Source organism: Hesperophylax consimilis, chromosome 20 (assembly GCF_061612785.1).
Source record: "Hesperophylax consimilis isolate HC1 chromosome 20, BYU_Hcon_1.0, whole genome shotgun sequence".
NCBI lineage: Eukaryota > Metazoa > Arthropoda > Insecta > Trichoptera > Limnephilidae > Hesperophylax > Hesperophylax consimilis.
Genome location: NC_142855.1, coordinates 19,150,637 through 19,164,126, shown reverse-complemented (window position 1 = coordinate 19,164,126; position 13,490 = coordinate 19,150,637). Strand labels below are relative to the sequence as shown.

The 13,490-nt window shown below is 35.5% G+C and overlaps 1 protein-coding gene across 1 annotated transcript; it reads right to left on the bottom strand.

Moving 5' to 3' along the window:
• Window positions 1-6,070: 6,070 nt before the first annotated feature.
• On the bottom strand, window positions 6,071-12,064 carry LOC149414262 (uncharacterized). The gene is made up of 4 exons (XM_089643847.1): window positions 12,024-12,064; window positions 9,755-10,502; window positions 6,807-7,078; window positions 6,071-6,598 (listed from the first exon to the last, which is right to left on the bottom strand). Exons 2-4 carry the CDS (start codon window positions 10,500-10,502, stop codon window positions 6,404-6,406), a joined length of 1,215 nt encoding a protein of 404 aa, XP_089499973.1. The 5' UTR covers window positions 12,024-12,064; the 3' UTR covers window positions 6,071-6,403.
• Window positions 12,065-13,490: the final 1,426 nt, after the last annotated feature.

Sequence of the window (13,490 nt, the reverse complement as noted above, 5' to 3'; positions counted from 1 at the left end):
AGTAAACCCACTTGGAAAACTTAACTAAATAATGTCACACACACACCAGTAAAGGTGTAGCTCTGAATTCAATAAAGATTTACAAAATTATCTTTGTAGATGGTTAAAATATTTTTTTATACACGGCGTAAGAGTCCCAACTGCTCTAAACCGTCTGCAGCCAGCGGGACTATGGCATCCTCAGTTAGGGTACGTAGGCAGGCTAAAGGCAGTGGGGAGGTGTAGGTGATGGGGTGGGGAAGTGCCTGTCTATTCAGATCTGGTCACCAAACATGGCTAAAGCTATTTCAAGCAACGTTTCTGTTCTGAATGGTGGTCTTACACCAGGGCGATACTGAGAGTATCTTACACATGTTCATTAGCGATACCATCGACTGCTCGCCTAATTTTGTCGACCTGAACCTGGGAAGTGTAAAACTAGACAATTAAAAAAAAAAAAAAATTAAATTACGCATAAGTTTTTTTCTAAAAATAATACTGAAAAATGACAACACGATTTTATCGGTTATGAATGTATATTACGCAATATATCGGTTATGAATGTATATTATGCAATATATCGGTTATGAATGTATATTATGCAATATATCGGTTATGAATGTATATTACGCAATATATCAGTCATGAATGTATATTAAGCAATATATTGCTTATGAATGTATATTACGCAATATATCAGTCATGAATGTATATTACGCAATATATCAGTTATGAATGTATATTACGCAATATCTCTAAATGAAAGTGAAAAAAATTTATCAATTTTATACATACATATTATTTTACATCTAGTATATAATTTTTTACACAAAAATATTTTTAATAAGGCGATATATTGTTCTACGAATCACTAGTGTTGTATACACTGTATAAAAATGTTAAAATACATATTTTTAGCAGATATTTCCAAGCTCCGTAGTTCATGGTGTAAATGGCGCCGTGAGCTAAAATTTTTGCGTTAAGGCGATGCGCCACGTCTTTGTAACATTTGGAATCGGACAGCTAACAATAATAGTCCTTATGCAGATGGCAATAAGGTTTAAATTCATTTTTTGATTTATTCTAATAAACAATGACTCCATAAAGTGTGTGTTTTTTTTTTATTTTGCGAAGTTCAGGCACAAACTTTTACGATCATTTTCTAAAGAACTTAATTCTATATAAATCACAAATGTAAATGTTCGTTTGTTAAAAATCTTAAATTTCCGAAAGTTCTGTCACCACAAAGACAAAGATGTCACCTGTGACAGGTAACATGCTTTTTTTTTTTTAAATAGCGCCATCTATTGGAAGTATTAACAAAACACGCTGTTGTTTCTCTATCTGCCCAGACAGACTGAGCCACAGCAACGCGTGGCGGGGTACAGCTAGTCTAAAATATTTCTGAGCAATCAAATTTTCAATGATTTTGCATTCCTTAACTGAGATATTTCAAATGAAAAAAACTGTAAAAAAGCAGAAGTTTTGATACAAACGGATATTTCAGAAGTTTCATTACTCAATTTGGAGGAAATTATTTAGAAATTCCAATAAACAAACAAAAGAAAGTGCAATTTTCACGATGCCAGAGCTCATTGTTTGAGAGTTTTTTGCTGCTTGTATGATTTATAGTTGCTAGATTCTAATTGTCAGTCCTCCACTCAAAATATTAGCCAAGCGTTGGTTTATATTAAGTAATAGATAAAATTAATTGATTCTATTAAATGCGTAACTTGAAAACGCTAATTATTTATAGTAAAAATTAACTAAAATCTACATTATTTTGTTTGTCATTTTGCAAAATTGTAAATGTAATACTAACAGTAAAAAGCGCACTAGGATTATTTGGAATACCAATTATTTTGCGGATGGGAATGAACAAGATTGAGAAAGGGACGCTTTGATGGTTTGCATACGTAGAGTGGATGAAAGTAGACTGAACGAGGCTAAAAGGAAGGTGGTGTAAAACCATGATGAGTGTTTGCAATAATTAAAAGATGTTGGGATTGGGTGCGAAATTGAGTAATCTAAAAGTATGGTGATTGCTAACGGTATGGAAGATCTACAGTCTCTCGTGTCTAGGATACACTAAGTACATATTACGTATGCAGGATGAGTTAACGATGAGTGTAAGTTAACCCTTTAAGCCTCGGAACAATATTACTAGCCACAAAACTTCATATTCCATTATAGCTTCTGACTGGAGCGTCCGTCTGTGATTATCTACAAGACATGGTGTCAGAAATGGGATATTAATAATTATATAAAAAGATTAATCGATGGATTCAAAACCATTCGTTGGATAACCAGCACCTTTGTCATAGGTCGCCCCAAGCGGCAAGCTACGATTGGTGACTACCCAGGTTCATGAGGTGAGGTCTGTTCAGGTCTTCGAAGCAATAAAAAAATATATATTCCAGTTGATTATATTGACTGTGGTGACGTCTGTGACCTTGAGAAAAAATGACACGCCTAAAAATCGTAGATAATTTATTCCAAAGCCGTCCAGAGAAGCTAAATACATCAAATAAAAATAATTTTAAATATTTAGCGCAAACGATTCTGAACTTATTTTCCATACAGTTCCTTTGGACATAAAGATTAAAATCGCTTAAAAAAATTTCATCAATTTTTGTACGGAGGACACCGGAGTACCATCCATAGACGACAGGTTCAATAATGGACAAACTCTTCTTAAATAAGGAAAATCAAAAAAAAAATACAAAAAATCACATTTTCAAAAATGTTTTGTACCCGTTAGATTACACGTCTACAAAATACAATAAGGCATCGAATTCTAAAGGTAAAATCACTACTTCTATGATATAAAACTATATTATGCATTATACATTATGAAAACAAATATGTATGTCAAGTTAATACTGGTAGAAAGTCGTTGCAATACAAATTGATAAAAAGCACCGAATAAACAATCCCTAGAAATTCAATCTATACCGCATTGAAAGAAAACTTTTGTTGCCAGTTTGCATAAGACGTTTCGAGTCATAGACCCCAGAGACGTTAATGAAATTGATTAGGTATACGTCGTAGAAAAAATTTCGTTGTTTGAAAATGTTGATTTCACAAGTAAAGAAAAAATTTGCTAACTTCTGGAAAACGGACAAACAAACAATACACTTTTATCGGATTATCTCTACAGTGGTGCAATACAAAAAAAATATTAAATTGGTACAAAAATACAAGATCACTTAGCTAAAATTAGGCTTAAATCATACTGCATCCAATGCGGCTTAGAGTAAATTTCATTACAAAATTGTTAATTTCAATGCGTTTTTAAAGTCAGCTTTATTGATGATAAATATGTCCATAATTGAACTTATTCTGTTCAACAGACGATCGGCAAGTTAGTTCTGCAGGCTGGGAGTTTAGTCTACACTGCGGGTGACGGAGATAACCAACGAGAACATAGAAATTAATGTTTTCCATGATGGCCGAGTTTTCAAAACCATTCACGAAACACTCTGAAGAAATGTGTACATCCCTTCTGACCAGGAGATGGTTCATTCCCAGCATACCCAAAAGGGTAGTAGCTGTACTTCGTCATATAAAGAAATCTCAAAAATTTGTTAAGTGAAGCCAAAACTTAGTCGACGCTAAGGAAAGATTGTAAATAGCAAATGTAAACAAATTATTTAAAAAAAAAAAAAACCTAAAATTATTGCACTTGAAATAATGTCAAAAATTAACATATCATTTGGCCGGAAGTAAAATGTCACAAGTCAAAAAATACGATAGTGTTAAAACCGCCTAGTAGTGAAAACGAAGAGTCCCAATTGCTCGTAACAATTCCCAATTATTGCAGTGTGCGAAGGAGATGTGACAATGTTTGGGAAGTCTCCGCTATTCAGATCTGGCCAGAAAACACGTGCCAAAGACGTTTAAAGCAATGCTTCGATTCTTAATGGCGGTCTTTCATCGGGCAATACTTAAAAGCAGAAATGTTGTAAAAATAAAACTGCACGAATTTAAAGTTATGTTGTTAACAATTAGAACTAACTTTGGTCAAAATCTATTTACGTACTTGCGTTTATTTTGTGACAAAAGTTATAAATGTTTCAACGAATCTAATTCAAATTTTGTATCTGAAATTTAAAAAAAATAAATTAGACTTGTGACATTTTTCTTTCCAAGCCGCGATACCTAATTTGTAAAAGAGGTTCTTTCCTAAGAAAAATTAAATGAATGTAAAAATTCAAAGAAAAGCTTACGTTAACAAAACTATGTTTAATATTGTTCTAGTTATAGCTAGTTAATTTACATAAATAAGACACTAGTCGTTATACAATGTGAAAATGAATTGAACAATGATAAAAATAAATTATTACCAATTGATTTTACATTACTGTAATGATGTACCACCGATATGAAGCAAGGCACGTTATTGTAATACGTAATCATCAGAGAAAGAATGGACAGCGTTACAACTCATTCGTACATCATCTGATTTGTAATTAAGGCGATGCACTACGTCGTGTAATATTTTAAATTGAGCCGCTATCAATAACAACCCTTACGTAGATGGCGATAAGGTTCAAATTTCCGCTTAACACCATCCGCCTGTTTTGATTTATACAAGAAAAAAACATGGCCAAAAAGTGACTTTTATTTTATTTTGCGGATGTTCAGGCATAAATATAAATTTTTTTTTAGATCATTTTATAAATAACTTAATTTGCCACATTATACAATAAAATCATAACCGAAAATGGGTTCGTAAGTAGGAGATTTTGAACTTTAAAGCAGTTTTCATAGGCCTTATACATTATTTTTTTCTGGGCTTATAAAAAGACTTATCTAAAAAAATACTCGATTATTTCAAAGGCCAAGATGTATTCTACTCGCAGTATTTAATTAAAGCATCTGAAACATTTCTAGGCGACTAAATTTTCAAACCAAGAACACATTATTTTGCATTACTACGTAATGCATCGCCTTAAGTTGAAAGGAAATGTTGTTATTTTAATTTATATGTTATATTTATAGTATATTTACTCAGAAGATAATGTATGAGTGTACGAATGTGAATAAAGCAAGAAGTGTGCGGCATTCCATCTTCTCTGCTTGCCAATGCAGCCCATGGTAAGTAAGTCACGTTGTCATCATTGATGCAATTTAGATTAATGTCGAATATTAATAGCAGGGTTTTGTGGCTTTCTATCGCATCTGCTCACCCTTTCGGAGACATTGCACGGTTAGTCAGCTTGATAGCATCGACGCCATACTTTACAAGCGGATTTTATATATACGGGAAGGTCTAATCTCATCAGATTTTAACCTAATCGAATAATGAATACAAATTGAACACTATTAATGTTGGAGTGTGCAATGGGAGAAACTTGAAAGATCGACGTAAGAAAACAATAGACTTGCCCTAACGTAAAATCTGGGAATCATTTTGACAAGCTGGAGGGCAAACGTGACTGTCTTTTGGCACCACTTTTGACATCAGTTGGAAAAGAGCAACAAATTATTATAAGCAATAATTAGTCGCCTAAACAAATTGAAAATATCTTCAGAGTAACTCGCACCTTCTGATGTCCGGACAGGTGCTCTGGACCACTGAGCTACGTCGGCTTATTTCCAACCCGCCAAATAATTCAATATGTACAAGTACTTCAATCGACAATTACTGCTTATTATATTTTTTTCACCTGTAAACAACCAACTTTATTTTGTAGGAAAGTCTTTGTTAGTGCTAAATTTTCCACTAGATGGCGTCGAGACATATTATATCTACATTTATTGGTGAAATATTTTGACTTGTCTAATATTATTATTTTTCTTAATAATAAAGTAATGTTTATAAGACAAGGTTTTTTATGCATAGCACAAAGGATAACAAATCTGTATTTGGCGCGTTGGAAATAAGCCGACGTAGCTCAGAGGTCCAGAGCAACTGACCGGACATCAGAAGTTGCGAGTTCAATTCCCGTCGGCGGCATTTAACTTTAGTAGGGAGATATTTTCAATTTGTATGAATATTTCAGGCGACTGATTATTTGCATATAATAATTTGTTATCCTTTGTGCTATGCATAAAAGACCTTGTCACAAGCGCACATTGAAATAAATAGACCCGGTCTGAAACGGTCCATTGCGGGACTTTTCTCCGAAGGGTCTGAATGTTCATTTTTAACCAAACCGCCTACAAATTTGGTTGCGTATAAGTGATTAGCACTTAAGGTTTTTACGCAACCAGCAATTAGATATGAAAACGTGATTTGCCTGTATACTGTCAGATTAATTTATTGACAAATGACTTAAAAGGGAGTCGATCACGCCACCTCCCCTTGTTCCCATCTCCCACATGGGCAGGTCTATTGTTTTCTTACGTCTATGATACAAACTAAATACTGATAATAATGAAGTGTGCGTGATGTTGAATGCCGATTGGAGATGTGCGGCTACCTGTCGCCCCAGGTATGAAACCAGCTTTTGCCGAGAGTGCCGAGGTACGGGTGGCGACGTGCCTTGTGACGCGCCAGGTTCAGGGCGTCCGCCTCGGCTGCGGTGCACGACGGCTCGGGACACGGCAGCAGGCCCGACAAGTTGCGGTGCTCGTTGATGTGCTGGGAGAGGTCGCGCTTCAGCAGGAATACCTGCAATCGAGTAAGCAACGTGAGATATAGATAAAAAAAAAAGGAAGATGCTTCGCCCGGACGTCCTATTTAAATATTTTCTTTTAAAACATGTCAAACTAAAACATTTTTACAAGATGCAGCCAAAAAATCAGAGATTGGTAAAAAGATAAAAAGGAATCGTCTTTGCAAACTTTGAAACAAAGATGGTGAAAAAGGTGATACGTACCAGTTCGCAGCATTCGCAAGGATAGCAGCAGCTCAGATCTTCAACCCCGTGCTTGGTGCTCTTGTGGGCCTGCACGCCCTTGGCGCACTTGAACCCCTTGCGGCAGATGTCGCAGCTGAAGGGCAGGGCCCCCGCGCGCTCCGCCCCGCGACGCTTCTTGCGCCGCACCTTGAAGTCCTTGGGGAAGGGCACGTCGGGGTAGTAGTCGTCCGGGTGTAACTCCACGGTGAGACGGGAAGCGGCCGCTAGGGAGAGAATCGAAGACGACGCCACTGGAATTAAGGATTTATTCAAGTTATATAACAGATATATATATTCTTTTATAATTGATAATTAACCCGTTGTTAGCGGACGTAACAACAGTTGGGTGGCGATTGCCCGCCAAAACAGTTGTATTGCACGTATCTATAAAAAGGTGCAGCATTCAGAGGTGCTCGGTATTGAAACGTCACACGTTTAACCAGTCAACTGTTCTTAGAGGTAAACAATTCTTACTACCATGTTCATGGGGCCTACAGTGAACCAAGGAAGAGTATACTCCTCCGTCGCGGGGCCTATAGGGAACCAAGGAGGAGTGGAGAGGAGAGACGAAACCCTCTTCTATCCCGGGGCCTTTAGGGAACCAAGGAGGAGTGGAGAAGAGAGACAAAGTCCTCTTCCATCGTGGGGCCTTCAGGGAACCAAGGGGGATTGTAGAGGAGAAATGGACCTGGGAATACACATTGTGGAACCAGAAGACTTAGCCACATATCCAATAACAAACCTGGTGAACTTTATGAACTTGTTAGAGGATTGAGGTAAAATGGGAGATAACACAATGGGCCTATGACCTAAGTGCTCACGGGAACTACGTGTAAACCGTCTCCGCTCTATATAAAAAAAAAAATCTCTTGAATATCTGAGTAGAAAATCCTCAAAATACCCTCGACGGTCGTCTAAGATCTGAGTGAAAATTACCTTGATAAGTTTTACCCAAGTATCGAAATAAAAACTATGATTTATGTTTTTTGCTATCGTTTATACTATTTACCAGATCATGTATCTTATTATTCATATATATTTTATGTTTATATCGTAAGACGTTACCACAGAATAACTTTATTTAAAAAAAATTGGGAAACAACTGTAAACAAATATATATATTTACATGAGAAAATTGTTTTATTGTTTCTACATAAACCTGAATCCACACCCTAAACGAAAAACAACAATCAAGAGGTTTAATGACCTTTAACCTCTCAGAAAAGGACTTTTATTTACTTTGTGTTCCTTTGCGAACTGTCAAAACGCGAAAATTTTTGTGTTATTCACGAGTTTTGTTAAAAGCTTCATAACTCACGTTTTGGGAAACGTAGCCTCATTCTAAAAAATGTTTTGGAAAGATTATGAAATTACGTAATTGTAAAAAGCATTCACTTTGTGGCTCATCATAATTTATAATAAAAACACATAAATTTGTTTTTGACCACGATAGTTTTATTTTCACTCTACCGGTTTCGGAAGATCCCTTCCTTCGTCAGGAGAATATTTAAAACTGAGTTTTAAATATTCTCCTGACGAAGGAAGGGATCTTCCGAAACCGGTAGAGTGAAAATAAAACTATCGTGGTCAAAAACAAATTTATGTGTTTTTATTATAGATTATGAAATTCACTATCGTATTGTTTTGTTATACGTAAATATTTGCGTTTCTAAATATACATTTTCTGAAAACGTCAAAAATATGTAAAAATCGCTGACCATTATTTCAAAGCTGTGAAAAATGTACTATTTTCTGAGTATCATAAAGAAACAACACTTTATATATTGAAGAAATATAATTAAAAACTATTAGTCACCTCAAAATATTAACCGTCCAAACTAAAATATTTTTAATAAATTATTTAGAAACGCAATAAATTATGAACGAACAAGATGACAAGTCCAATCGACTTAGATAATGCACCTCAAAATTCCATAGATATTCTTGAATACAGACGCGTAGCGTTATTCATTATCGATACTCTGTTTTTTAAATCATGGCAATCCGTATACTAGTGATGGAAATAAATCGATTTTTGTAAAATCTCGCGCGTTTACGTGAAAAGACGTACTAATGTCTTGACCGCTATTATCATATTTACGTCTTTTGACGTTCTAATGTTCCGAGTGGTTAAACTAAGTAAGTCGTCAGATATGTTACAGTTCATGGAATTAAAAATGTAGAATCGAGAGTGTTATTAACGCAAGCGATTCTGATTTTGTCATCTACACAGTTTTCAAAGCCTAAAATACGATTATTGTTTTATGATGCTGTCACACAAAGTCTAAACTTTAGAACGCACAGTTTACACTGGTGATATGCAAGCTGGTTCCTACACAGCGTGGACTGTATTTTCACCCAGATGTGCTCGGAAAACAATTGACTGGTTAAGAATAAAAATATTTTTAAAAATTCATGTGAAGATTGATGGTAGACGAAGTAGTAAAAAAAGAAAGAATTTCCAAAGCGCCAAGGACCCAGGGCGCTGATAATAATAATAATATTTGGCTAATTTATATAGCGCCGTTTTCGTGAAAAATCAGCTCGAGGGCGCTGTACAAATAAATTTGTTAAATAATTAATACTAGAACTACTGACTTAAAACTAGTGACTTACATCTAAGACTTATATCTAGTAACTTATGACCAAGCCTATATCTTAATGACATATATTTACATATGTAGAAACATACAACTAACATGAACAATCTAATTTTACTGGCGCCAGAAAAAGGAAGTTCTATTTATATTATGCTTGGTGAAAAATCCTTTACATTTACGGTTGAGAGATTTTGCTTGCCGATGAGATGTTTTCTCAGGAGACACCGGTCCTGATGACTGGTACGTATTACCAGTTCTTTAGTTACCCTGAGCTACAGCCTGCAGGTAAGATTACTCAAAACTCTGATAGATTAGAAGAAAACAAACCTTGCGCCGCTTGTTTCTGTTGAAATTCCTTTTCTGAAGAATCTGCATCATCGTCCAGCTTTATCTTCTTTGTATACTTTCTCTTTACGCGTCCGTTTTCGTCCTCATTCAACATTATGGCCAGATCGCTTTTAACAAAGTTCTCCATTCCGCCATTATCGCTGACCTTTGTGATTACCAGGGAACCCTTATTAAACTGCATCCCGCATTTCTCCCACGTCTCGATAGGAATCCCGCGCTTGAATTTGTTTTTAGATCCCTTTTTGCGGCCGCGTTTCTTCGGCGTTTCCGTAACGATACCATTGTGCTTGTACGAGTTTCCATTTTCATAGGAGTTCTGATACGAACGCTGGTTGCTTTCGTACGCTTGGGTTATGTGATTTAGTTGATACGATTGCGGTTTTTGCGGCTGGGTTTTGTAACTGCTCTGTTCGTAGGCTTTTTGATAAGAATTTTGAGTCTTTTCGAAGGCGCGCTGATAGGATGTATTTGTAGGTTTCTCGTAACGTTTGTCGTCGATTTTTGTGATGGTTAGGGAGCTTCCGAATGCGGGGATTTTGTGGACTGTCAGACCGCCGATGTTCGGGGTTATGGTGAGAGATGACGGGTAGCTGGTTGCGTAGGAAGAACTGGACGAACTCGACGAGTCAGAATGGTATCCATTGCCGTTGTACGCCGTGAGCGGGTCGTTGGATATGGAGGCGAACGGGTCAGTCAGGGGATCCACGGAATCATCGTCGCCCAGCATCTGGAATAAAAATTTGGACATAGTTAGAATCGATCTTGCTACACGGGTTCGGCAAACAATTAATTAACATGATTTATTTTTCATGGTCTCAATAAACCAGTTATTTGCTACATTTTAAAATTAGATTACAAGGATAAAGCAAAAAAAGAGCAGAAAAAATAAATTATACTAAAGCTATAGCCATTTCGATAAAAAATGTCCATACTTTGATTACTTTTTTAAATATGATAAAATTAATGAAATAACTCAATGTAAAACATACATTATTAGGTTCTTAATCGAATTATAAATAAATTTGTTGGGAGAAATGGATCCTTCGGCAAACAACACATCATACTAAAAAGTTCAAACACTCCAAAATAAGGAAATTTTGAACTTTGAAAAAAAAAAGTTACTTTAACTTTTAAAATCTCCAACGATTTTTGTTTCAATAAACTTGTCGAATTCTGCTGCACACTCAAATATATATTCATATCACTTAGTTTCAACTTAATTACTACAAGAAATAACTATTTATGTCGTGGGAGATGGTAACAGATGCATTAAAGTTACATTTTTTCTCAAAGTTAAGGTTGAAGGTTAGGAAATATGCATAAATTATTAAAAAAACCATAACTAAACCCTAAAAACCTCCTTTGTGCGTGTGCGACTTAAATAGTTGTCTCCATTAGATACAGAAGTTATGGTCAAGTGTTGTTGTTTTAAAGAGTCATTGCATGCAGCGGAATTCGACAAGTTTACCGTTGTTTTTTGTAGTAATTAAGTTGAAATGAAGTGTTATTTAAATAATTTGTACGTATTAAGAACCGTAAAACGGAAATTTTACCATAGGTTAAAAGAGTGTCTTGTGGTTAGAGATGAATAGTACAAGTAGTGACAAAAAACCATGTCTCCAAGTAAAAAAGACAGTATAATTGTCACCTTCTAAATTGCACCACTGTGAGAGATTTAAAAAATCTAAACTAACCTCAAAAAATTATAAATATATAACTTTTTTTTAAATTTTGTGTAGACAGAGAGGATGGACTGCCAAACAATTATGTATTAACACGAACTACTTGGTTTATTCACATTCATACATAGTCTTCTGTTATTCTGACTCTTGACACATTAAAGTATTTGAAGCCCTCCGTTTTGCGGTGTATTTTCGGGCGTCCCCGACTGCTTCAACCGTTCACTTTTTATTAGCGTTACCGCAAACAAAATACAATCAACAAAATATCAGATTAGTCCGGCGTTGCTAGGTTAGGCGGATGACATAAACCGAAATAACGGTGCATTGTGACGAAAAAAATGGTTAAAAATTAATTCAATTATGTTTGGGACAAAGCCGAAAGAATTCGGTAATTACACGAGCGCACCGCTAAAAAATATTTTAGACACAAAAACTATCGCCAAATGCACGTGTATTTACGGACATATTTAAAAGATAACTTGCATATTATTAAGGTTAAAAGATGGTTTTATTTGTCGATATTGTAAAAAGTTAATAATATTTCAGTTTTCATTGTTAATTCATACCTTTAAGGGAGACGAAAGAACGCCAACTTCTGTAATGGACAACAAATGAAGTTGTAAACTGTCAATGCTTTTTCGATGCAGTTTGATTTGGTCGGTAATGTAGATTACTCTAATGGTAATTTGTATGCTTAGTACACAAAATGTCGGTAATGTAGTTACTCTGCTAAACTTTTTATGTTTTGCTTAAAAATACGTCGGCAATGTAGAAACCTCTAATGGTAAATCAAAGCACACTAGAGTAAAAGTTTTTACAGAAGTATTGTAGATGGCTCTCGGGCAAAAATAAATGCGGCGATAATAAAATGTAAAACGGCGAAATACAACCGTCGGCCATCGAATTAAAAATCAACAGCATTAATTTAATGGGTTTGACTAATGGTTAGTACACACGCAAAGCTCACATCAAAAGTTAATGTACAGCGCATCATCTTTTCTACCGACACACGACGCTATCAAATATTTGTACCTATGGTAGGAGAGGGGGTCAGTTGAATTCGAGAGCGGCCGAGGAACATAATTTCATCTGTCAAAGTGACAACTTTACTAAGGGAACACGGAACTTAGTTGGTAGCTCCGTAATTAAAATGACCCCCTCTCCTTTTTGCGGCGGAGAGGGGGACGCATAACTTTTCAAATATCGCGTCGGGAGCGGTTACGTAAAATAAATTCGGTTAGCGAAGTTCAGAACCACACTTATAGCGCGTTATCTTTTTACGTGTGTCGGGTCTGTATGGGATTGTATGGCGAGCGCTATTGTGCTTTATATTATCTGTTGATGTGAGCTTTGCGTGTGTACTAACCATAAGGTCAAAGAAAGTCAGGGGGCAAAGAAAAAGATTAACCAAATATTGTTTACGACAGCATTAACAATATAATCAAACTATTTAGCGGATTCCATTCAATCCCGATTATTTTTCGGCCTATTGCCGTATTGCAAATAACCACTTACACAAAATAGTATCACGATTATACTTTTGGAAGAGAAAATCCCAAATCATAGGATTCCGGATTCCGTATTGTTTTACAAAATACAAAAGGTATCGCGTCAAACTTGTCTATATTAAATTTAATTTGCCACACATTACCGCCTGTTAAAACGATAATTTCCACAAGTGTTTATGGAGATTTTGTCATTGATTCCAATTCAGACCAACATCGAGGCATTATCTACCGTCCTATTGTGATAACTCCAACACAGAATCTCAATTCTATACCCCCGTTCGCCGTATACTAAATTGGGTAGTGATTATAAAGATGTTGTTGATATATTCAGCATATCATTCACCAAATATAAACAAGTCATTAACCAATTTATTTCAGAAAGAAGAATATCAAATAAAATATAATTCAACTATAGAAACTAAGTATCTCTGTTTATCTTACCAAAGTTTTGTAATTTTCCATTATATTTTTCCATCTTGCATTGTGGAGTGTCATGTTTCCACTTTATTTCGTTTTGACATTGTT

What these genes read in the sequence shown, in the direction of transcription:
- LOC149414262 (XM_089643847.1), bottom strand. Translation starts at nt 10,502, where the DNA reads ATGCTGGGCGACGATGATTCCGTGGATCCCCTGACTGACCCGTTCGCC. An exon ending in ACAGAAACAAGCGGCGCAAG is followed by an intron (nt 7,079 to 9,754) that starts GTTTGTTTTCTT and finishes CCTTAATTCCAG; the next exon opens with TGGCGTCGTCTTCGATTCTC. An exon ending in CTTGCGAATGCTGCGAACTG is followed by an intron (nt 6,599 to 6,806) that starts GTACGTATCACC and finishes ACTCGATTGCAG; the next exon opens with GTATTCCTGCTGAAGCGCGA.